We start from the raw sequence: 26,089 nt of genomic DNA, 5'->3' as shown, positions 1-26,089 counted from the left end.
AGCCTGCTGAAAGTGGTGAGAGTCTTTTAAAATACTGTGTCTTTGGATCCAAACCAAAGACACAGATTTGCCTCCCGGGTTGCAACCTATCAATGCAACCTCAGCCTTAATGCTTTGAAGCACATATGAGGTAGTGAAGAGATTTTTTTGTTGTTGTTGAACAAGCAGGATATTTCTGAAAATAAGTCTGAAATGCATATCCCCTACAAGATTGGTATGGTGATTTCAACTTTTTTTTTTAATATTGTCACCATGCAGTATTGTGCATACATGTTTTCGTAATGATTACTTCCTGGCAGTTTTTGTACTACGTTATAATTAATGAAGTGTATCTATTATTGTATATCTGTACAAATAGAATACCTATGTTTCATTTATTAGATACCTGCCAGGAGCTAATGTGGCCTGTAGATTAATGAGGAAAACCAGCAGTTCCAAAATCTTTGAAATGTCTTGAAAGTCATGCATTTTGTTGTTGTTTCTTCTCAGGGACCATATCTGTGAACACTTTACGTACACCATATACTGCACCAGGGGAAAGTGAAATTCTGGACTTGGATGATGACTTGTATCTTGGAGGCTTACCAGAAAATAAAGCCGGCCTCGTCTTCCCAACAGAGGTGTGGACAGCACTTCTCAATTATGGATACGTCGGCTGCATTAGAGATTTATTTATTGATGGTCAAAGCAAAGATATTCGACAGATGGCTGAAATTCAAAGTACAGCTGGAGTAAAACCCTCATGCTCAAGAGAAATGGCAAAACCTTGCCTTAGCAACCCCTGTAAAAACAATGGTGTATGCAGGGATGGGTGGAACAGATATGTTTGTGATTGCTCTGGTACAGGGTACCTTGGCAGATCGTGCGGAAGAGGTAGGTTCCATGAGATGGCTGCATTTCTACTTTATAGAATCCTGCACAATTATTAGAAATTGTAAAATATCATTAGCTCTTCTGAGGCAGAAAAAGAGTCTTTGATTTCACTGGTGTGAGATGGAGCCCTGCTCTAGACTGAAAGAAGTAACTCTAGAGGAAATATCTTAGGGGAGTTTCTAAGATCCATGAAGTATTTTAGTTGACTATGACAGAGAGTCAGTACTGCTAAATGTCTCTTAGAAAATGTCTCTTTTTGTGTCTCATTATACATTGTTGAGTTCTGAAAAGCTTGCGAAAATAATTTCAATTATTATTGCATTACTAAACAGTCACATTCCAATTTCAGTCTGAGGTCTTGTTCTCTGCCTATTTGTGTCAACAGCACTGTGTAATTAAATTAACTTCTGAATTCCACAGTATCACTTAAATCCATGGTCAGAACTTCAGCCATGAGTCAAAGCAAAACAATCAGTGTAGGAATCTATATTTCTTATTTAACTTTTTTTTAAAGATTGTAGTACCCAAGGAGACAGTTTCTACTTATCTTAAATCACTCTTCCCCGGAAAAGGTAAGTGTGAAGTTGACAAACCCCATTTATTTAACTGAAAAGCTGGATAGTGGCAAGGAAGACAGAGGTTGAGGTTAGTTTATAGGAAGAAAACTCTGTAATTTATTTAAAATTACAAAGTACACTAATAAAAGATTTTAATGTAAGTAGGAAAACAATAAAAAGCTTAGTTAATATTTTAGGTATTTATTTTAATAGTCATTGAAATAGGTAATGTTTCAATGACAGAAGTTGTATTTTTTTGTCTCACAGTTGACATAGTACGGTTTCTCTTCAAGCCAAAATCTAAACCTAAAATTTATTGATGGGGAACATAAATTCTTTCCATCTATCTTGATTCATTTTTCTAGTTAGCAAGATGAAACAAAAATGTTTTCTTTAAAAACCAGATGAATGTTTAAGTTGTATGTAAATAGACGTGCAGTTATGTAGAATTAATACCATCGTATTATCAGCATTTGCAAGGAGATTCACAGTTTCTTCTGGTTCTTCTGTCTTATTTTTTGAATACATACGCCTTTGGCGCTCAGCCAGTTATTATGAGGTCTCCAGATTGTTCTGTTACTGGTGGAGTGAAGCTGGCAGAGGGCATAACCGGGCTGTCTGATGCATTACAAAAGCCTTCAGTTAAACATGTCTGTTGTACCACCCTGTGGCAAAATTCTGCTATTACATATGGCAGAAGTAAAAATAGGATTTGCATTTTTTCAGCTTGAGCGCCAGGAAACATGTGCATTAGAGACAAAAACACATGCAGATCTGCAAATAACTTAAAAGCAGGCTTCATTATATCAACTTCTAATAAATATATTTGACAGGTGGTAATATTTTATGTAGAAACTTTTGTCTTTTTCATTTCCCATACTTCATTTTCAACCATGTTTGAATATAGAGCTTGATTTTTCCCAGTGCATTCCCCTCGTGGGGATGGTGGTACTATGATGGTGGTGTTGGCTTCTCTACTATGGTATTTGGTTCTTGTCCAACAGAAATATGTGCAGCAGTTCAGACAGTATGGGATTGTTTCCTGCTTTTGGGTTTCTCTCTCCAGAGGAAACTATACTGAAAGGAGATCTCCTTCCAGTAATGTTCATATCTCTAATGGTCATGAATTAATAAGATTATAGCTCTGGGGATTCGGAAAGTGATGTGTTGTCATCCTACCACACAAAGTTATTATAACTGCTACCCATGTGCAGTAACTGATAAACTTTTGTATTTGGTGATATAAACAACACAATTATAAATATTCAAACTAATTTAAATAAAATGGAAACATGATCATTGCAACAAACAATACAGTTTCACAAAGAAAAGAAAGCGTTAGAATAAAATATTGGAGATAAAACAACTGGAATATTTAACTTAATTTTGAGTCATTAAGGTATCTTCAGTAAGCAAAAGCATGTAGCTACTTTTGAGTACTGTAATTTTTCTTGCTGTTTCCCCTAAAACAGGAGTCCTAATATCCATATGTAGCTATATCATGTACAATACAGTATTTGAAATAATTTTGGTCAGCTTATCAGTGCACAAAAAAGCATGGATCACAACTCAGTTCTGTTTTAATTTCAGTATACTTAAAAATAATATTTTTTATATCCATGTGCTTTTTATCCTGTTGCAAGTTATTCTTGATTTTATTCTTGATTTTTCAGTAAGGTTAAACATCAGTATAATCTGTAGATTGGCTTTAGTAGATTATGGAAACTACAGCAGATGGATGGACAGATGTAACAGCAATATAATTTGGCGTCCTATCTTTGACTGTGGTTCACAATATGTGACTATCTCTTGGCAAAGTCCTTTGCAGGTGTATACTTTTGTCTGGATGGCTAGGAGCAATGCACAAGAGTAAATTCATCAAACAGTGATAAGGAAAAGTAGGCAGGCAAAGAAAGATTTATCAAAGTGACATTTCTGAGGAGAAAATATATTTAAATTAGAATGTGTGTGTGTAGATGTCCACACTATGCATGCACACAAACCTGCATACACACATACACATATTAAATAAAGAAATATAGCTTTCATTCCTTGCATCATCTCTGGATGCTTTAAAAATTAAAAATAGAAAAATACAGGTGATGTGATGATAGGTGTTATGAAGAATCACATGTTCAACATACTACAGTCGTTCCATCTCTGACTTAAATTAAAGAATTGGTCCTGTGTGTTAAAGTTCTAGCACCTTTACAGTGTGACTTAGGATCTCTGCCCTGAAATAATACCAGTGTAGAAATTAGGAGGAATCATTTCAACTTTTATTCATTTATTATCTAGTAACTAATTTCATATCAGGGATTGTTTCCATCAGATTGATGGAAAGGTTACTCGTGAGGCTGCAGCTTTGGGCCCAGATGGACTGAAGTAGCTGCCATAGAAAACATGCAACCAGTGCTTAGATGAGTGTATAAATCATAGAATTATTAAGGCTGGAAAAGACCTCTAGGATCATCAAGTCCAGCCGTCAACCCAATACAACCATGCTTCCTAAACCATGCCCTGAAGTGTACCTGTGAATAGAATAAAAATGAAAAGTTTGAATTTGAACCAGTAGCCATTGATATACTTGAATACTCAGGCAATTTATAGGAGTAAAATCATATATATCAGTGAGTGTTTTCAGGGCAAGGTATTGTTGCTCTGGTAAATGCAACAGGGTCAGAGAGCAAACCTGAATACTTGATTATTGATGATCCAGATTGTTCACATAGTTCCCGGCATGGCTCTGCACTGTATCATCTGTCACTTTCTGGGCAAAGTTTGTGTGTTATTTCAGAGACAGCAAACAGAGAGGTTGATTTTATGCTTTAAAAATGGCTCTGTGGGCTGCAACACAGTCCTCATATTATTGCAGACACTTTGAAACTGAAAAAGCAGGGAAAATTAATAATTCTGTCTTTAGGAATTCAGAGGTGCCACAAGGGGTCCAGAGGAAACAAGATCCTGTTTTATTTATTAAAATACATGCAGTAAGCATCCACGCTTGCCAAGCACCATGTTGTTAAAAACAACACAAACTTGAGTGCAAAACTTACGAGGAACAACTCTGAAATTCAAATGCCTAGCCCATACTTCTTTCACTTTAATTTAAATAAGCTGTGAATTGAAGAATAACATCTATGCAGAAAATTTGGTTTCCCCCATAAATATAAGGCTGAGCATTTCTGAGGGTAGGAACAGGTGTAGGAAAGTTTCTGGAAGATTAGGTGCCTCAGACTCTTCAGGAGTTTATGTAATCCCAGCCCTAGTGAAAATTAAGGTCCCGAATCTCCTCTCATATCAGTACTAGTGTGTGCATCCTTTGGTGATAGGCACAGTGCTGATTAAGGTAGTGTATGTATATGTATAGGAAGGAAGAGTATCCAGCCCTGGAGATTTTAATCAGAACCAAATTGAAGGGAAAAAATGGAGAAGGGAACTGAAACCTTCAGTGTTTTCTCATTTGTTTTGGTTGGTTGCTTTTTAGCACAGAAGCAGCATGGATTTTTAATTGTCAGACCTATAAAAATATTGAAGAAAGAATGTATAAAATAATTTTTATCAGTCTCTGAATTATATCTTACTGATTATTTCTTGTTAATAACTCTACTGTATGCACTTATTTGCTGCCACAAAAAATTGTCAGTAGAGTTTTATAAGGATTTTTCTGCTATTTTTCTTTTTGATGGTATGCTTTGAACAGTGAAGCGGTAGTAAAATTATTATTCCCTGTCGTGGAGACTCTGATCCTTTTAATGAATAGCACATTCTGGGCTAAACTTATGGTCTGTTAGCATTTAATCTAATAATTAAGAGGAAGCTGAATAAGAGAAAAAAAGACATTCTACCAACACTTGTATGAGAACAGTTACCAGCAGAGGTCTCAAAATAAAATGAGACACATAGCTTTCTGGAATTAGTTGGTCCAAAGCAAAAATAGTAAAAGTTAAGGGCAAAAATAATACACACTTTTAGCCAAAAATGCTCCTTTGAGATTTGCATAACTGGTGTAACCCCCATGGCCTCTCCTCATTCAGAACACTATCTTGCTGACCAGGATTTCCAAATTAACAGTCCATTCTGGACAACTGAGGCAACTGCAGGATGGAATCAATTCCATTAAACAACTGAAAACATCTCTAGTTCTAGGAAAGTCAAAACAAAACAAGCCCTTCTTATTTCATCCTGAAAACTGTCTCCCTACTGTCTGAAAAACAAAGCTCTCTGTGAATATATGCCACCAAGCATAATGATAGGGTAATTAGGCATTGCCACAAAGAATTTATAAGAGAGACACCAATAAGGGAAGAGGAAATTCCTTGTGCTGTCAATCAAGTGTCTTATGCATGTACTACTAGATGCCTTCTGTCCAGCCAAGACCAACAGAACATGGAGATTTGCAGAGCTGAGAGCAATGCTAAGTCAAGTGGAAGAGATGCTGAGTTGATAGGTGATTCACATGGGAAAACACAGCTAGCCATCCTTAGAGGTGCACAATATTGACAAAGTATCATTCAACCTTTGTAATGTAGCAATCATTTAATAATGGTTTAACAATCAAAGTTTTTCCTGACAACACTTGTACCAGCAGACTAATTTCAAGAGAGTAAACTCAGCATAGTTGTATTTTTTTTTATTTTAGGAATATGTAGTGTCTCTGATCTTTGGTTAGAGCTCTTAGGGCAGTGCTAAATCTACTTCGGTCAAATCATCCCTGCTTCCTGACAGTTTTGTGGATTTTTTTTTTTTTTCTTTTACCTTTGTATTTAGAAAGCCTGTGACTTGGAGTTCCCCATACTGAAAGGAGCTTCTTGACATGAGGAGGTTTTCTCGTTGCCCCAGAGCTTTTAAGTCCTTTGATCTTCTGTTCAGTCTCCTTGGTCTGTTCTTGGAACATCTGTTTCCAAAATAACTGGCACAGTATGGTTTAGGAGGATTGAGTATCTAATCACATCAGGTCTGTTCACCATGGTGTTAAATACTCACAGGTCATCTCTGATTAAATTAAGGCAGTTCCTTCTCTCCTTTTTCTATAATTTTCTGAAAGACTTTATAGGAAAGCCAACAAATAGTACCAGTGCTGATTCTGAAAACTTTCTTTTACATTATCATAAGATAATTTATTAGCAACAGTCCTCTAGTGTTTTCAAAGGCTGTTCATCCTGTAACATCTGATTTTGCTCAGTTTATGAAAACTCTGAATAATATTAATGTCTTTTTTTCATAGATAATATAAAATGCCTTTTGTTTTCTCTTATATTAGCATGTAACTTAAACTTTTATGCTGGACTTCTTTAATTACCTAAATTATGTTTACCTTGATAAGGATCTTGGGAGCTTTTCATGCACAGACTAGACAGCTAGATATAGCAATGAATTGTAAGCCCCTGCTTGTCCCCCACTCCCCCCTGCCCCCCCTCCAAGAAACCCAAAGCCAAACAATCAAAAAACCAAATCCCCTCCCACTGAAAACTCTTTGACTTGAAATCTCTTATCAGGCTGGTAAGAGTTAGGTATTTAATCTGCTTCACAGAAAAATTTTAGATTTAGAATATGCAGAAAACATTATTACCTCATGGTTAGAAATCATGACACCTGTAAATGTATTCTTCTAACCTGTTGCGTCTAGTGATTTTCACGCCAGTATTAGTAATCTCTTTTTTGCAACATCAAACTGTTTTCTTCTAATTTGTATTGGGGAAGTCTGGAATTATTAATGAACATACCTTCTATAATTTTTAACTCTGTGAGCATATCAGAGGCAGTGGAATATCTTGTCCTTCCATGAACTGTGTAGGCTGGAAGCCTTGAAGAGCTTATCTATCTTTAACAGTACACAAGGTATGCAATGGAAAGGGCTTTAACAAAACTGTTGCATCTTTTTCTAAAAAAGATTCTGTAGCATCCTGTTTAGACCTCATCATCTAACACTTCAACAATATTCTAAGACTGAGAGGTTTCAGGTGGGTTATAGAATGTAGGAGGCACGTGGAAGAAGTTAGAAGGTCTCTAGTGAATTAGTGGTAGGTAAGCAATCAGATGTGCATAAAACGGGGCACATTCAGATAGTATATTTTGCCATTCAGGGAGTGGTTTTAGTTGTGAGGTATGGTTGGTTTTTTATGTTACTGCAGAGCCTACTGAAATTCCTGGCAGTCTGCCCACTGACTATTGGCTTGGGGTAAAGGATGCTGCTCGCATACTGCTTCTTCCACCATGATGTGCTACTGTCCATGAACCTAAGAGCTGTTTCCAAAGGCTGTGGTGGTTAACTGGTGGCAATGCTTGATCATCCTGCAAAAAAAAGACTTCCTAAGAAGTTTCAGAAACAGATGTGTCCTTTGCTTTCTAGGAACTGCTGTGCCTCCCTATGAGAAGAGATACAGTCTTTCTGCTACCTTTCTTGTTACTAACCTGAAGGCTAGGAAAAGACTTGTGGCTGGTTGCTCTGGGGTCTAACAGACTGTGACCGCTCTGTGCCAGAGCCGCTTGCCGAGAGGGTTTCCTGTAATGTCTGGAAGTGACAGTTATTTGCTTGTCTCAGGGGTTTTAAGATCTTACCCTCAATATGCCAAGTCCAGTCTCGATCCTCTTGTTGAGGCTGTCGTAATGTTTGTACACATGTTTTTGATTCTGTCATACTGCAGTCATTGTGGTCATAAAGCAATCTGTGCTCCGTCCAAACCACGCTGGGGATATCTACCCATTTCAGGCAGCTTTTTGCTAACTAGATGATAATTGCAACTGTGGTAGTAGCAGCAATTCTCATAGGCTTATACATGAAGTATCCTAAGGTAGCTATCTAGGTGGATGATAGACAGACATTACCTTTTAACAGGATGTAAGGTTTACCTGAAGGTTTGGCTTTTACTGGCTTTGACCGATTTTGAGTAGCATAGGCCTAGTCTTGCAAGTATTTCTTCACATGTGATTTTACCCATCTGCTTAAGATGCATACATGAATGGCTGGTTCATTAAAAGAGCAATTCAGTTACTTTAAAAAGCACCAAAATACACAGCTTAAAACCAAACCAACCAACCAACCAAAAAAAAACCTAACAAAAAAACCCCAAACCTAACTTTGCTTCCCAGTAATAATTCTGAATTACATTTTTTCTGTCATACTGACTGAATAGAAATTTACCATCTTCTCTTTAAGCATTTTCAGTAAAAATAATATAATTCTTTAATAATTGTTTTTTCCCTTTATGTTTTCAGAGGCAACAATTTTAAGCTATGACGGAAGTATGTTTATGAAAATACAGCTCCCTGTTGTGATGCATACAGAGGCCGAAGACGTTTCTTTACGGTTCAGGTCTCAGCGAGCTTATGGCATTTTAATGGCAACTACTTCTAGGGAATCTGCAGATACCCTTCGTTTAGAGTTGGATGCAGGACGAGTTAAACTAACGGTCAACCTAGGTAACAAACTCTTCCTCCAAGAAATTAACATTTTTCTTTACATTTTTCTTTTTGCTTGCAAACATTTACGAAACAGCCTGTTTTAACATTAAAAGTAAACAGAAATGATATATAAACACGTGTCAATGCAACATTTGCGTATGTACATACACACACAAATACATGCCCATTATTATACTTTATTTTGTTTTCTTTTGCATTTTTGTATTCTTTATATAGTCTTAACATAATCCATCACAATATTTTTGTACTATTGTGTATTCTAAAAAGAGAAGACTAATTCATCAGTGGTATTTTTGGGCTAAAGTATTATTCTTTGTTGTGGAGGTATGATCTCCCTCCACGACGGCTTCACAGTAGCAACTCCACAATATAAACGTGCAAGCAGAAACAATGCGTATGTAGGTCAGTTCAGTTTTACCTCCACCAATTAATGCACAAGATGCAAATGTATCAAAGAATTTCTAGTTTTAACACTGAAAATGTTGTGATTAGATATTCCCACTGATGGATTTCTTGGTCTCCTTTTTTTAGGTGTCAAATCTATAGTAAATCCATCTCCTCTTTTTTAAACAATTCTGTAGCGGTATTTTTGTAGTATCGAACGATAACACAACCCTTCAATGCCCAAAGACTGCGGCCCTCAGCAAACAGCCGTGTGAACACAGGATGCACAAGCCCTTTTACAGAAAAATATATCGGTTTCCTCGTTCGAAATATGATGGACAAAACATTAGGTCATGGTTTTCTCTAGTGTAATAAAAAAAAAAGGCAAAAAAAAAAAGCAGGCACTTCTGCCCTACTTATGAATAAGTCCAAGTCAGGACCCAGAAGGGAACAGAAGTACACTCAGTGCAGTCTTTCCCATTCAGTGAAAAGCTATTTGGAAAGGGCATTAAGCACTTCATTGCTTTAATCGCAGATAAAATGATTTCCAGAAAGCATGTGGGGAAGAGAAAGAAAATAATCACCGAACCCTCCACTTCACAAAAGCGTTGCTCGCTGAAATACTGTCCTGGTGTTTAGCTTTCGTGACGGGAGAAGGAGAAGCAAAGGGTTTCCTTGTTTACTCTTCTCTTACAGTCCCCTCTAGCGTCGAGCCGGGGCTGCAGCAGGCTGCGGGCGGCGCGGAGCCGGAGCGCTTTCTGTAAAAGGGGATGTGCGGGTGCTGGTCCTTGGCTGTTTGCAACCACTTTTCTGATGCGGTTGACGACACATGACAAACTCAGCTATATGGAAACAAAATCTAGGTTTGATGGTATATATGTTCCTCAAAGGTATAACCCAGGAGCAGCTGTACGGACCAAGTAGCGTGGTGTAGATTATTTTTTTTTTTTCAGTAATAAATGCAGGTAGCCCCGCAGAGGATCCTGCTACAGACCAGGTCATTCTCTTTCTATACAAAACACCACCCTCTGTCAGCTTTTGCCTACTTCTGTAGTTCAAGAAAGCAAGTAAATCCATGCCCTAGTGATATTGTTTCTTTCTCCAACACCAACACCCCCCCATCCCCCCCCCCCCCTTTTTTTTTTTTTCTTTTTTATTTAAGTCAGGCAAGGAAATAAGCTGAAAATAGACAGGATTCTCTATCAGTGTTTATGTTATTTTTTTATGTATATTAGTATAGCTTAAATGTAGGCACTGTTAATTTCTTAAGTCTATGCCTTAGGAAAACGTAAACCCACAAACCCCTATTTATAGGCCTGGGGACAGAGCTTTGTATTTTGCTACTTAGATTTTGAAGATCAGCCTTTGAGGTATACTATACATAAGTTGTCCAAGATGTCTGGTTGTGGCCGGGCTTGCTCTATGACCCATTGTGACGGAGCACTTTCTAATTGCATTGAGAGAAATTACCTGTTCTTTCACAGATGGGGAGAAAGTTGCAGCCTGCCTCAGTTAAGCATCTTTGACATTTAATCCTGATTTTTCACTTAGATTTGTCACCATGTAGCTTTGTTTGAAATTGGCCATTTTTACCCTATTTGTCGTTTCTATTTATAAAGATTTATCGCAGTATATCTGGGTTATAACAGTATGTAAAGATTGATGATATGGAGTGGCCATATTTGCATGTGTCTGTCCCCGGAAGGGTGGACTGTGATTTTATTGGATGTCTGCAGCTATTACCTTGAAGGATAAATTTTCATTTTTCATCTATTCTTCCCCATCTAGACTGTATCAGGATTAACTGTAATTCCAGTAAGTGCCTATTCAAACTTTTTAAAATGTTATTCCACCATTATAAAATATGCAAACTAGATGAAAAAGTTTGTGGACAGCTTGCAAGTGCTTGATAATTTATTAATGAAATGTGATGATTAATTATCGTTGTGTAAAAAGTCATCATATACTCCAGTGTATATTTTTTGTCCTTCCCATAGGATATAACTTCTAACTAGAATATTAAAAAAGGAAGTATTCTACAGGTTGTAGACATACATAGAGGAAAAGGTACCTGTAGTACTGTATTATCCTAGATGGGCTATTTTATTGGCAGTAGCCACAGAATTTCTGAACCAGCATTTCTGATAAGCTGTCGCATATTTTCCCCCATGTCCTCCTAGTTTATGTGATATTTTACCTCTAACTTGTGGTGAGACTGTTGGAACATAATTGTCTGTACGACAAGAATTCCTATTTTATAATCCTCCTAGACAATTAACTGTATTTATTGGCTGCTTATAAAACAGTTGGTTTTACTAAATCTTTGTTTTATGGAAATGTAATACATTACAATAAGGACATTATTAAGTCTGAGAATAACCATATTTCTATGATGATTTTTTACACTCTAATCATGTAAGAAGCCTTAAATTGAACAATTTTTCTCTGTGATATGCATGTTTATGAAACAGAGGGAAACATTTGCCAGATGAATGGACTAAATTTTAACTTCTCTCATATTATTTGGATTAAGAGACTATATTCTGAAAGGAGAAAAAGGACTGTGATTTTATTTTGAGTCTATGGAATTCCTGAATGGTGTCAAGAAAATTATATGATAGTAAGTATGGTAGATTTGAGTTTTGGGTTCTTTTTTCTTTCCCTTCCTAACAGGTTTTGCAGGCCAGAGGACTGGCTTTATGCAAATAGAAACACAGCTAAACAACAAATGGCATAGGTAGAATTTGTGGTTCTTAATACTTTCCCAAAAGATGTTAACATAACATTCCATAACAGCTTTATAGTCCACAAAGAAAAATAGGCAACTGCAGTTATTTATAATGTGTCATCTGCTAATAGAGTTTGTAATGAATAACTTTACATGACAAAAATACAGCATTTGTGTTAAAAAGCAAAGTTTTCTTGAGGCAAGTTTTTAATCTAAACCATGCTTAAACCCAGACAGACCTTTCAATACAGTAAAGGAAACGCTTGCAGGTACCGAGGCATAAAGATAGCTTCCTCGTCTCAAAACAAACAAACAAAAATTTAATTCACTTATAAAAAACAAATATTTCTGCTTGCCAAAAAATGTTCATTGTCCATTGCCAAAATATATAGGATCACAAAAAAAATCTCAGAAGCGTTTCATTGGTCTGTCACAGGATGCTATTTTTTGACCATGACAAAGTCCCAATTAGAAAAAGATTTCCAAGTATAAGACAAGCAGCTTTTTGGGCAGAAATGTAATGAGTTTGCCTGCTGCTGTTAAATTCCTTTTTCCTTAGGCAAAGCAATATTGCTTTTTTCTTAACTTCTTTACTAAAATCAGAAAATCCCTCTGAAAAGGGAATTACTAATATAGGAAAAAATAATCAGTAATAAAGCCACAGTACGATAGGAGTTTTGGTTTTTAATCTCTTGGACAAAATGAGGTGTCATAAAAATAAATTAAAATTATTTCAAGGTTCCATTTTTAATCAGGTTTTGGATCAAAAGAGAACCTGCAAATACAGAGTAAGTAATAAGCCTCCAATTAAAGGATTGTAAACAAGAGACACATATGTACTGAATTGAATTAGCAGTTATGAGTTCTTGGTCTCATACGTAAGCAGCATAAACTCTGTACCAAATATCCTTGGTATCAAATACTCATAAGTTATTTTTCTTTGCAGTTTGTTTGTAGCCTTTTTTGTTATTAGAAATGAACTTTGATTAGTCCCATCTCCCTTGGGTGCTTGTGTACTGAACAGATTTTTGTGAGCTTTCGGTACGGTAAGTACTACAATGCTTTCTTATCAGCACTCGCTCTAGTTTTTCAACAACCAGATAACGTTTCATGAGCAATTTCTGTGTTTTAATTTTTAGATTATGAAGAATTATTGTTCTGAGCAGTCCTTAGAAGATGCTCGCTTATTAGACAATACAATGGATTTCAGTGGAACACACACAATTTGTTTCAAAGCAACAGCATCCGGAACTCGAATCTTAATTTGCTAAACACTTTAATAGTTCAGTGCCTATCTTTTTGACTCTACTGAGAGCTGGATGTATACTGGTCCTGATTTTATGTTGATAGAAGTAAATCTAGTTTTCATGTTTAGGAAAATTTTTTCAGATTTTCCCATTTCTGTTGCCTAGAATTTAGTCATCTTAATATGATTTGACTGTTGCCACTGAAATACTATGTATTATATCTAGGCTAGTAACAGAGTTAAGGTCAGGATGAAGCTATCTGATTTGAATTTAGAGAGACAGCTTTAAAGAAAATGTAAAACTGAAAATAAACAAAAATTGGTGTTTTGCTTGAGAGAAGAAAAGGAAAACATTACTTTTAAGCACCTTATTTCCTACAGTGAATTACAAATCTAGTGACTAAAATATTGCACCTTCTCTTCCGATTTTCCCTTGAGTGCAGCCTGAAACCTGTCTTCTGCTCACTGCAGATCAAATAACCAACTGTTGGCTGGTCGGGGCTGAGATTTTAGAGGCAATTTCTTCAACGCGTTTTTCAGCTTTAGCTAATGTCCTGTGTTGCAGAAGAGGTGGCATTTTGTGGTCTTCCTTGTTTGAAATACAGACTTTTTTAAAATTTCAAAACGTTATTCAGATGTCAGGTCGCTACTGAGCTGGAGTCTCATTAACAATGTTATGGAGGCTGTTCACTTCATGCCATTTTTATGGAACTGAGTGGCATACTACAGTCAAACTGTTTTTGTTTTGTGCTAGGTTAGAAGATTGCTATCTTTATAAAACCTTACACCACTAGAAATTCTGTCTCGTGTCAACCAGAAAATACACCATTGCTGAAATGTTGGGTTTGTACATCCTTAAATCACCTCATAGTGTTCTTCAGACCTGAAAGTTCACAAAACAAAACTGTCTGTCAGGCAGCGAAATAAATGGTCCTTTTAAACTGCAGGTACATTTAGCTCAGTGTTGAGGCTGATATCAGGAAAAAGGGGAAAACTTATGTTATGAACAGAAATGGCTACTGTAGTTTCAGTATTAGTTTTGATAGACCGAGGAATTAATTTAAAAATAAGACTGAGGTGAATGATGTTGGTTCAAATAACACGAATGTGAAGCATTTCTTGGCACTAGTTGTTCTGGAAAAAGAACTGTAAATTGACTGCTTTTACATTACATACAAAATTGATGTACTAACTCTTAAAATTTGCAAAGGAGAAATGCTAAAAAGATAAATTAAATAAAATAAAAAATACAATATTTTCCCTTTCAGAGAAGGAAGTAGCTTTTATCTTTTAATTTCAGTCTGTAAAGCATAAGTTACAAATATCATTGAATCCTATTGAATGGGATTTTTCTCTATTATTTCTCAGAGATGGAACTTCTTCTCACAAAATTTACATGGCAGATCAATAACAATTTTCAAATGATTTGTGAACAAATACAGGTGTGCTATATTTCCATATTTTTCCACTGCTAGAATGTTAAGGGCTACTATCTTGACTTAATTTAAATTCCCTTCCCCCCCCCACCCCAGTTTTAATGCTTCCAAAACAGTAGCATCTGAAAATTTCTAGGTAGCTGTAACTCTAGAGGCTCTTGGGTTTTATGTGCTTTTTTTTACAAGCATGTGCAGTCTTACATGCTATTTCATCTTTTGTGGGGTTTTTTTGCATTGCTATAATTTCTGAAAAGTAGTCTACATTTTATAGGAGTCAGTGGAGTAGGACTATAGGATTTTTATTAATTGATCATTATACAAATAGTAATGTTAACCGGTAAATAACTAGCTCTCATTTCTGAATCTGATACTTTTGTTCAATGTGAAAAGATACAAGATAATACTTTTTTTTTGAATGTTGCTGTGAAAGATTGCTCAACTAGTGAGACATGGTGCAGGAGTGATCTAGGTCAGTTCTCGGTACACGGTTTTGCTTCTATAGGCAGTAATTCAGAGAGTAATCCCACTGAATTCAGTTATACTCAAATGTAGGACTGTCATAAGAAATGAATAAGAATTGCAGAATGTTAGGAAGCAGGGAGCAGAGAATACTGTGGCTGTATACATGTACACTATTCCCCAGGGAATGTCTTTGTTAACTGGGTGACCACCTTTCCAAATTAGGAACAATTTCCTGGGCTTTTAGGTCCTCTGCTTGTCCTTCCAGTGAAGTGCCCCTTCATTTGTATTTGCATGCACCCCTCCTTCTGTGTCTACCTAGTTCTTCATCCATTCTCTATATCCTTTATATTTTTTCTCTCATTTTATTTTCTCCCTCTGTTTAATTTCTCTGTTTTTCCCTGTAATCCTTTATCTCTTTTCCTTGTTTTGTGCATCTATCCTTTAAAAACTTTGCTTCTCTGCAGATGTGCACATTACAGATGATTAAATTACTCTGTTTGGAATATGTAACATCTGTTACTGAAGCATTTTTTCTTGTCAAGGTATTCAACAAATCCAGAGCATGACAAGGAGCTATGTCAGATTATTGGTAAATAACAGGAGAATTATATGTATTGAAGAACCAACAGTGGTGTTCAATTACAGTATATTTACAGTTTTCATATAGATTTTAAGCAGCAGCAAATCTTCAATGAAGGCTGTACATCCTTTTGAAAGTTACTCTTTGTAAAAATGCATTTTGTTGCAAAGTCCAGAGTCTTCAGCAGTGTTCTTATGGATATTGCAAAATCTACTGTCATGAGCAAATCACAAATACATTTCCATGTATTAACTTCTCACTATCTGGTGAAAAGAGTTAATAGAATACATTGTTTGCTCCTTTTTTGTTGTTGTTGGCAGTAGAAAATCATTAAAATTATACAATATTGTAGCTCCCCCCTCCAAAATGTAAGATTTTGTATTTAGCCTGTTTCCTTACACAGTGCTTATGAATTCTGTGAGGTGGCTTTGATCTTTTTCCCGTTCAGTATGGCTGGCAGCCTACTGAAAATATGCAAAAGAGCTTTACTGTAGAGGACATATAGTAAATCAGCAGGGTGCTTTCAATGCAAGTTCAGTCAAGGACTCCCCTCTGTTTGGAGCGTAAAGTTTGAAATAATCAGAAATAATTCTTTCAAAGCTTTGGCTATAATTTGCAGATTTAGAACATGGGGTCATTGGATGCCTCCTCATTCAGCAATATCACTTTAAACACCCCTTTTCACATGATTTCCTGAAAAAAGGGGTCTGCTGCTGTGCAACAAAACTGAAAACCCATGTGGCCCTTTTCAGCCAGGTTCTGATGACAATCTCCTAATTGCTAATAGAACCATCACTGGAATCTAATCAAAGGAAAAAGGTCGAAAGACATACAAAAAAAGGGAACCTGTTTCTTTATTCAGAGCTTGTTTCACTGGATTCCTTAGTGCTTAGTCCTGAAGCTGCACTAAAACCATCCTGTATCTATGTTTCAGGCACTCTGTTCTGAAGTTGAAAACAGGTAGGCTAGAAAAAAATTTTCAGGTTTGAAAGCAAAATAGCCTGTATAAACGTAGTCAAGAGGACTAAAGTAGTTAAGGGACAGCCCAAAATTTATTTTGTACGGCCACAGAAACCATTTAGGAGAGATCCTTCTGATTCCTTGTTCTCCGTCGAATGTAGGGTGAAAAGAAGTGTTGCTGCACAGGATTATGCCATGTAAGCCCATCATATTAATTGGCTTACTAGAGGTGTGACAGAAAAGCCATTCACCTCTTCCTCCAGTCTACTCACCCACCTGCTCTGGAGAAAAATAGTAGCTGTTTCCCCTCACTTGTAACTGGCTTCTGCTCCTTGGAAGCACCTAGGGCAAGGTCTGTAACTTGACTTTATGAAAAGTTATAAATATGCAGTAAACTTTTCCAAGATGCTGATAGATGTTAACACTCAAAAATATTTCTGAGAAGGTCCTCTCTGCTCCGTGAATGGTAGGAGCAACTTAACTGAGAATGCAAAGGGAACCAGCAGGGCTGTTGCTGATCATTTTTCAAATGCTCCATATACAATTCTTTGGGGTTTATGCTGCAGAATTTTGTCTGTGTCTTAAAAATAATTCTTAAAAAGTTTGTCATTTACTTTAAGGTTGTGTTGTTCTAATCCCCTTCCTGTCTGCTTGTCCTGCTCTTGCATTGCCTATTGCTTTGCTGCCAGCGCAAATGCTCAAGCGTCCATGTGGTGAATTTCACTAGAGAAGCGGCCCATTAACAAAATCATTGACTTTAACTTGCTGCAGTTTTCTGAGCAGTTTTATCACATGACACACATGGACACCTGCTGTAGGGTAAAACAGGAGAGGGGGGACACAGGAATGGTGTAGAGACAGTAGAAAAACAAACTCTGGAGGAGAGTGTGGATTGCTTTTTTCAGCAATGCAGACTTATGCTGTCCTAAAGTGGATTCATCTGGTCTACATCTGAGCAAAAAAACATCCTGGAAAAATACATGTTATTGACATGTTATTGTTACTTCTTGAGATGTGGAATGCTTGATCTGTATCAGTTAAGAAAGAAATATTTCAGACATCTGAAGGGAACTTTTAGAAGGGTTTCTGGGTAAAGTCTGCATCTTCAGTTATATACATCACAACTATTTTCCTTCTCTCCTGAATTTGGCTCATAAAACAAGTTATAAGTTGAATCTAGGAAATACCTGAGGCCCAGTTTTAGGGAGTTTCAAACTTGAGGAAAAGTCACTGAGCATCAAGAAGAGGATACATATTAGGAGATGCCAGCTGAGGGGATTCTTTGCTTTTTGACCATTCACATAAGATAACAAAGGTTTGCAATCTGTTTTGTGTTGTGGTTTTTTGTGAAATTTCATATGGATGTGGTTTGGATTGAGAGAGGATTCTGAGAAGCTAACAGTTTTTTATTGGACTTCTGAGTGTAAGCTCTCCCCCATAATGATTTATTTTTAAAAAAATCAGTCTTGTAATACGCTGATTTCTCAGCTAAAATGTATGTTTTGGTAAACACAAAAATCATGCAGGGCAATACTCAAGTTATCTAAAAGGCAGCCATTTTTACCCCTTCCTTATTCAGTTATTAAAAGAAGAAATATTAGAAACTTGAACTAATAAAGGACATATGAAAATTTTACTCAACCAGCTAATTATAAAGAAATCTTAAAGAGTTTTGCACATGTATAATTTGTCAATGCCAGTGGTGAGGTACCCATTTGTTCACTTCTAACTCAGGCCTGAACCTGCTTAGCTGGAGCATGGGAGAGAATTATCATATTAATACACCAAACAAAAGCTCAGACCTTCCTTAAAATGAAAATAGGTGCTTTAGATTTGCTGGATGACCATTTAAGGGTCTATCATATTTACTTTCTCCCTGCTGACAAAGCTTTCAAGGTCGGTTACTGGAGATTGAAAGCTTCACTCTATCAGTACCTCCAGCCTACCTGAAGGACAGCAATAAAGTTTATTTCTGTGTCTGCATTCTACTTGCTGCTCATAAAACCTCATCTGTGTTTGCTTTTTCTTAGCTAGCAGAGGAGAAAATTGCCATTAGGCTTCTGGCAGACTGTCAATAAAATTGTTGTGATATTTCAGTGTATAGTTCAATTTTACAAGGCCAGGTATAGATAGTCTTCAATTTAGTGTATATATGGAGCTATATGAGTCAGGGCCATTGTGTGGATATATATCAGCTGGCTCTGAGTATTGGTAATCTGCCAAGGTGTTACCAGCAGAGCCCGAGGGCATGGTCTGGAGTTGACTGAAGTTGTTCCCTCTGAACCTTCAGCCTGACTCTTACAGGAGAGTGGGGAGCAGGACATCCTCCAAAATACTAAATATGACAAGGGGACTCCTGGATGATAGGAAAGCAGAGATTGCTGCAAGCATGTAGCATCTCATTTTATCAACAGGGACAAAGCAGTCTCCAGGATGTGCAGGATCAATAAGTATGGATTATCTTGAATTAATAAATCCTGATTTATATGCAAGGGACTTGTATGTGTCTAGCTCATACTGGTCCTATCAGATCTTTCATAAAAGGACTTTTCAGTAGAAGTAGAATAGGCCTTTCTACTATTGTAATGGGAAGAAGCAGTAAAAACTAAGTTTTTAATGTATAGCAGGTCCTAAATTTTACTTACTTTACTTTTTTCTTATTTAGTTTTTGAGAAGCAAGATGACTTAATCACATTTCAGGACTGGTGATCTAAATTATGCTCACAAATTTTTTCGTGACAGAAAGTGGGTGTTACAATCTAATCTTGTGGGGATATTGAGGAGTGATGTTCTAATCAGTAGTAGCAAAGCAATTGAATACTATTTTCTTCTGTGGGAGAATATATAAAAGCTAATGTCATCTCATTCATATTAGTGAACCGGGCTGCAATAGCAGTCATTTCACAGTAAAGCTCTGCTATCAACTGGTCCCACAGGAATCTCTACTGACATATTCATAAATGATTGAGAGAAGGGGAGGAACACTGAGATGATAGTATTTGCAGGTGCAATTAGATTATTTAGGAAAATCAAATGAAATGCTGCATGTGGGAGTCTTCTGAAGGGTTTCAAAATGCTGAATGACTGGATAGTAAAATCACAAGTGGAATTAAATATCAATATGTACAAAGTAATTCATACTAGAAAAATTAACCTTAATCATGCAAGCACAGCAATGGATTCTGTTAGCACTGAGCCAAAGAAATTGTGTGGTCATTGTAAATAGCTCCTGTAAAACAGTTCCATGCTTAGTAGTGCCCAGAAATCCCAAAGGATGTTATTAGCTATGGGAAAAGGAAGTAAGACCAGAACAAAAAAAACCAACATTATGCTATTGTGCAGTCATTGTTTATCCACATCTTGAATCCTGCATGTGATTTTAGTTCCTGTTCCTCATGCTGAACTTAAATAGGAAAAATATAATGCACCGCAACAGGGAGGATTCCAAGTATGGATTGGCTTTCCTATACAGAGAAGCTAGGCAAGCTGTGGTGGTGGGGAAGATACCTGAGAAAATATGAGTATATTTTTGTAAAGATGTGATTACACAGCTGTAAGAAACATCAGTAAGTTAATAAGTAGTATGAAATTGAAATACATCAAGGACTTTTTGTGATACGGCAGTTTCTGTACCTCTGGTAGTCCCTAATATGTTAGTCACTAAAAACTGTGACTCTGTTAGAGTAGTAATTACTATACAGTGGCCCTGCTTTTCTTTGCTGCTGTTGAAAGCACAGTGCCGGGCTAGCTGGACGTCTGGTCTCACCTGGCAAGGCCACCCTTACGTTCCCAAACAGGGATTTTTGTTTCTTTGCTATTTAAGGGGACAGAAGATTGTCATTGGTATCCAAGCTGATGATCTAGATGCAGCTTTAGCTCAGAAAGTCTGCAAGCTATAGGCTGCTAGAAGCTGGCAGCAAATAGTTAGGAGAAAATCCATTAATATTGTTCCCTTCCTCTCTAAACATCAATTGCTGGTCATTGTCAAAGGCTGAATGCAAGACAATACAGAACTTGGGTGTAACATTCAGTAACATTTGTCTTATGCACCATTTCTCCTCTTATTTTGCAGCTTCTTTTCCTAATCATTTTATCACTAGTTTATACCCTGTATTCAGAGCAAACAGGAAATTGCTATAAAAGCCATATATATGTATATATATAAATCTATCATCAGTTGGGTTGTATAAAGTCATTCTAAATTTTGTAATCAGATTCTATGAAAGTCAGAGTATTACTGCACAGAAGGCAGCAGATAATATAAGCCAATATTTCAATTAATTCCTAAAAAAATCCATTCTTAGCTAGCTGATAAACACAGCCAAATTAGGATAAACCATTAATCAATTTGGCTGTTTCATATGTACTAAGTGTTGTGAATAATTTTTTTGTCTTAGTACCAAGAGTTTTTTGGCAAGAAATTTTGGTCTGTAGCTCTTTAAAAAGAAAATAATTGTTAGCATTCAGTATGAAGAAAAAAATACCAGTAACTCAGCACTGCTCAGCTGATAACGTTTCTAACTTTATACTTAGATCAGAAATACTACGAGGCTTTATGTATAAATCCCTTTATTTGCTGTTTACATAATTCCTCCTTTCTTTCTTAGGGCTCTGTTTCTAAGAAATAAAGCTGTTGTGGTACTTTTAGTTAATACTTTTGTAGAAAGCATTTAGAAGTGCTTATAAATGAAAATTCTATGGAGAAATTCTGCGGTCTTTCTATTACAGGATTACTGTTTGAAGAGTTTTTTTTCAGGTGATACAACCTTAGGGGTTTTTCCAAATGAATCTGCCTAAAAAGATACTAAAACCATTAATAGTTTAGTTCAGAAAGCATTTAAATATACTAAGAACATGCATAGGACTTTTCTGAATACGATGCCTTACTGAATCAATGCTGCTTTGCTTATCTCCAGAGCTTTTTAAGGAAAACCAAACAAACTACCATCTCTCTGCAGGTGGATACTGTTTTTTCTGATCAACATATCACATGCTTACAGCCATCACTCTGTCCTAATATATACTTGTGAAGAATTCATATAACAAGCTTTTGGGTGGGGTTTTTCTTTTTTTTTTTTTTTTAATGAAAAGGATATACACAGGTAAGAGGTAAGGGAGAAGGGGAATATAGAATCAGAGAAAGTGAAATTTCAATGGGATGTCTGGTTCTTACTATCACAGCATGTGAGCATTGGAATAGGTCTAACATTCATGAGGTGAATTGCCAAGTTTCTGTCTGCCCTTCTCATATTAATAGATGTTATTAATAGAACACTTCTACATTATAAAAAAGTGCAACCAACTTCAGTGAGAGCCAGATCAGGTCGTATTTCTCAGCTTGGTGTGATTAGGAGAACCAAGCTGCTTAGGGAAAGCTTGACTACCTCTTCTTCAGTCAAAGAAAGAATGAAAAAAGGAGGGGGGAAAAAAGGTGTACCATACTAAAATTTTTATTAAATTAAGATTATGCTGATACTTTTATACATTTTTACTCCTGGAAGTCTGGAATAAATCCCAGCTAAGCAACTATCTTACTCCTTAAGCATTAAGATCAGTAGAATCTGATTATAGACAGTAGTGAACAGTACGTGGACATAGAGCCTTTGACTGTCTTTTCCATAGGTAGCTCTCTAATGCAGAAGTAGAGTTATCTGCTTATTTGCATAAACACAAGTTCACAGAACCTGGTTTCCAAGGCATCTGTGCCATTTTGATGGCCCCTTCTTTACTGCATCTGCAGAAAACATCGTATAAGTACTTATTAATTTTAGCTGTATAACTGTTTCAAAAAGGTAGGCTATTTTATAATTGCTTCACTTCTTTGCAACAAGTCATCTTTTCATAAGTTCAGTCTTGATGAAGTCTAGCAAGCACTTAGCTAAAATATTATTCTCCATTAATGTTATAAGAACAGTAATTCATTTTTCAATGTGCTTTTTCTGAGGACCTAATAGCATTAAAAGCACCTACCCAGTGCATGTCACTGATGAGCAGGTTCTTATATTAAAAACACTTATGCTGTATCTAGCACATTTTGCATTTGTGTCTATTAAAATGCATAAAGCATCTATCATAACATTTTAAGCACTCAGTAGCTTATTACTGGAACCACATAACTGCTTCCTTATTATCTCCTCTTGACAATGACTTTAATGAATTATATTCAGGTAGTAGTTAAAATTTTCATCCAAGCACATTTCATTTTTGGATGACATAACAAAAGGTTAACTTATGCTCCCTTCCAGCTGATTTCTAGGCCTCACTCCATCAGACAAGTCACTTCAAAGGAGATATTACTCTGAACTGAGACATCAAGATAAAGTTGGCTTTCTGAGATGCAGTCCCCTTTGGGAAGTGTGCAAAGAATTCTTCAGCAGTTTTTTGTCTAGGCAGTACTGAAGCAACAAGACACAAGATGAAGACCAAGACATGGAATGAGAAAAAAAACTATTAAAGAAAAGAGGGAGCTGTGGTTAATGTAGCTTATACTAATTTTTTGGTATTATTTCTCATTCATTTTATGTTCTGTGAGATTTTCCTCCAAGGAGTGAAGTACGTGTATGTAGAAATAACATTTCATTAGTTAAAAGTTCCTCTCTGTCTCTGCACATTAAGTCTTTTCTTGCTAATAGTAAAATGTGTCTGGAAAAAAAAGACCAAATAGGTAAGTTGACAGTTCCATCTTTCACTCATGTGCCATGAACTGTTTATGTGTGACTTCTGTAAATCGGATCAGAAATGAAGAATAACAAGCGTAGATAATATGCTCACTACCACCTAAGGAATTCTAGTTTTACAAAAATTGAAGCACTGTAGTTGTTGAGTATAGGTGAAAATTACCTGTTGAATTTGTGTTGGGGTTACTGCTCTACATGGAATTGTCCACGCAGTTTTTGCTGTCCAACATTTCAGCAGTCTGAAAGTAAGTATGCTCTTTCCTGGGAGGGAACAACATAGATGTACACCACGAGCTCTCAGGGGAAGTAGTATTCTTGCATCTCCAGCTAATGTTTTGCATGTGATAGAAGACACTTAGGAAGTCAGTTGACAGGCTAATTAGCTATCAATAAGAGCAGCAGTAGCTAGAAAAGACTGCAGTGTGGATTCTTGATTGCCTAAAATTACTTGAACCAAGATACAGAGCACGCCTTAAGAAAGTGCAAGTAGGAACTTCTGTCACGAAGTTCACTTTTTTTTTTTAATAACAAAATAATCATTCACTGACACTGAGCACTATCCTTAAGATATAAAAAATGGCAAAAGAATATTCGAGATAATCTCTCAATGTTAAAATCAATTCCATCTATTCAATTTTAAAGTCATGATGTTTTAGTTTTATATGGGCATGCAAGAGACAGAACAAGCATCAGCCTGGAAATAACAGAAAGCAAAAGGTACTTGACTGTACATATTGTTAGCATGTAAATGCTTGAGCAGCCATCATTGCAAAATGAAAATCTCAAAAAGTTGCAAGTAAACAATGAAAAAGTAAAACTAAAAGTCACTATTGCAGGCTTCGCAGTTAACTTCAGTTTCATTTAGCCACCATAAATATAAGTCTGGGAAAGTAGCAGTTTTAGAAGCAGCTGAAACATAGTGTGAAAAAGTGTGAAACATAGTGTGAAAAAATTTGATGGAGAATGCAGAAAAAAGTCTTGTATGCAGAAAAGAAACACACATTGGTTTTTTGGGTAAGAAATCACATGAAGAAGATGGAATAATTGCTAAAAACTTACCTTTAATAAAATGCCATATTAAATTTATGCAAACTGTCTTAAACATATGTGCTATCTAAGACCGTTTAGTACTTCTATTCCCAACAAAATATTTACTGGAATAAATATGTAGTAATTTTTATAAACCATATTTTAGGCTCAGAAATCCTGAAAAAGTATGCCTGGAAAAAAATGCTGGTTTTATAGGGAAATTTTTATTGGTTCCCTTATAATTAGTATTCAGAATGGTTTCTTGCACATAAGGAATATCAGACCTAACTCAAAATTGAAAGAAACATTTAAAAAATAGTTACAATGCTGTCTACAGTTTCAGTCTGAATAATTCAGACTGAATTTTTTTCTTTAAAAGATTCAAGTAACTGTTAATGTGTATTGTTTACCTTTTTAAAAATAGTACTAGAGCATTGAAATCTTAAGATACAAATTTATTTTATATGACCCTGCAACTGATAAAATGCCAAGTGCTGTGCCCTTTGGCCCATATCATTCAGAGCATCAGGAATCTGAAATTCTGGATGAAATCTGGGGCAGCTGAATCAGTGGCTCTTCAGAAGCTGAAAAGGTCTAAAAATAATCATGAACTATTACACTGTGTTGATGAAATTTTACAAGGATAAACTTGGAGCAAGAATGACATGACATAGTGATGAAGAAATATACAAATCAGAAAAAGCATGTTTTTGCAAGTGTGTTGTGAAATAGTTTAGGAATATACAGGAAAATAAACATAGGCTTCATGTGTCATCTATTGTGTAAGTTGGAAAAAATCAGAGATGAATCCCATACCCATCAAAGTCAGCGGAGGCTGTTTATAGAACAGGAATCACCCTTTGTATTCATCTGTGTGTAATTTTTGCAGATAATCTGAAATGTTTATTTTAGTGCTCCTTGCTTGACTCCTGCCTATGTAGAAGCATCCAAGAATAAGCAGTGCCAAGAAATTGTGCTTTCCAATCCATGATGAGTATAAAAATATTTTAAAGCATTTAAATGATAATCAGCAATCACAAATCTTTAAGCATTATTTTATTTACCCTTAACTAGGCAAAATGTTATGATTCAGCATTTTCATTTAAAGAAAAAAAAAGGATATGAGTGTGAGATTTAGTTGTTACATATTTTATAACAGCTGTGCCTTGGGATGAAGACACCTGTAAATTAAGAGGGCCTTATTCTTAAAATAAAGTCACAGTCCAAATTATTTTCCTTTCTGTGCCAGCTATTTACCAACCTGCTTATTCTTAAGCACAATGTGCAAGATATAAGGGTACAAAGAAATATTTAAGTGGTTTTTTTTTCTGTTATGTTCATTTTTGCCTAAACATAAAGGTAATATTTTCATAAAAAGGTAAATTATGGAGAAGCATACTTAAGTTGGGCTTGCTTGTATTTTTAAATGTACTTCAGAGTTTTATAAGCTGTGGTTTGATATAAATGGGCACAGTCAATATCAAAGTCAGAAAGGCTAATGTGTGATCAAAGCTGTTTCTGCCTCTTTCCAGTTGTCAGTTACAATCTAAAGAAAGTACAACAAATATTCCAATTCTCTGAGGGAAAAAGGAAAAGATCAAGTGTGTACCAACTTTTTCTGCAATAATCACTTTTTTTTCCTACACTGGATTTAAGTGGAAAGAAAGAGGGCAGACTTAGCAGTAGAAGACAGTAGCATAGGTCCTTCAGACTCACAAAGTGTGTCTGCACC

At 36.1% G+C, this 26,089-nt stretch overlaps 1 protein-coding gene across 23 annotated transcripts in view; it reads left to right on the top strand.

The window, feature by feature from the left end:
• The window catches only part of NRXN1 (neurexin 1), a 726,568-nt gene that overhangs the window by 307,061 nt on the left and 393,418 nt on the right, over positions 1-26,089 (top strand). For 15 of the 23 annotated variants that reach the window (XM_064446453.1, XM_064446462.1, XM_064446456.1 and 12 more), the window contains 3 exons: positions 490-873; positions 8,649-8,852; positions 11,028-11,054. In XM_064446453.1, coding sequence (XP_064302523.1) covers positions 490-873; positions 8,649-8,852; positions 11,028-11,054 — 615 coding nt within the window. The remainder of the gene's footprint in view (positions 1-489; positions 874-8,648; positions 8,853-11,027; positions 11,055-26,089) is intronic. The other 8 variants (XM_064446475.1, XM_064446474.1, XM_064446472.1 and 5 more) reach the window with 1 other exon arrangement.

Source organism: Phalacrocorax carbo, chromosome 3, assembly GCF_963921805.1.
Source record: "Phalacrocorax carbo chromosome 3, bPhaCar2.1, whole genome shotgun sequence".
Taxonomy (NCBI): Eukaryota; Metazoa; Chordata; class Aves; order Suliformes; family Phalacrocoracidae; genus Phalacrocorax; species Phalacrocorax carbo.
Note: the sequence above shows the minus strand (reverse complement) of the source record. Positions and strands in the feature narration are given on the sequence as shown.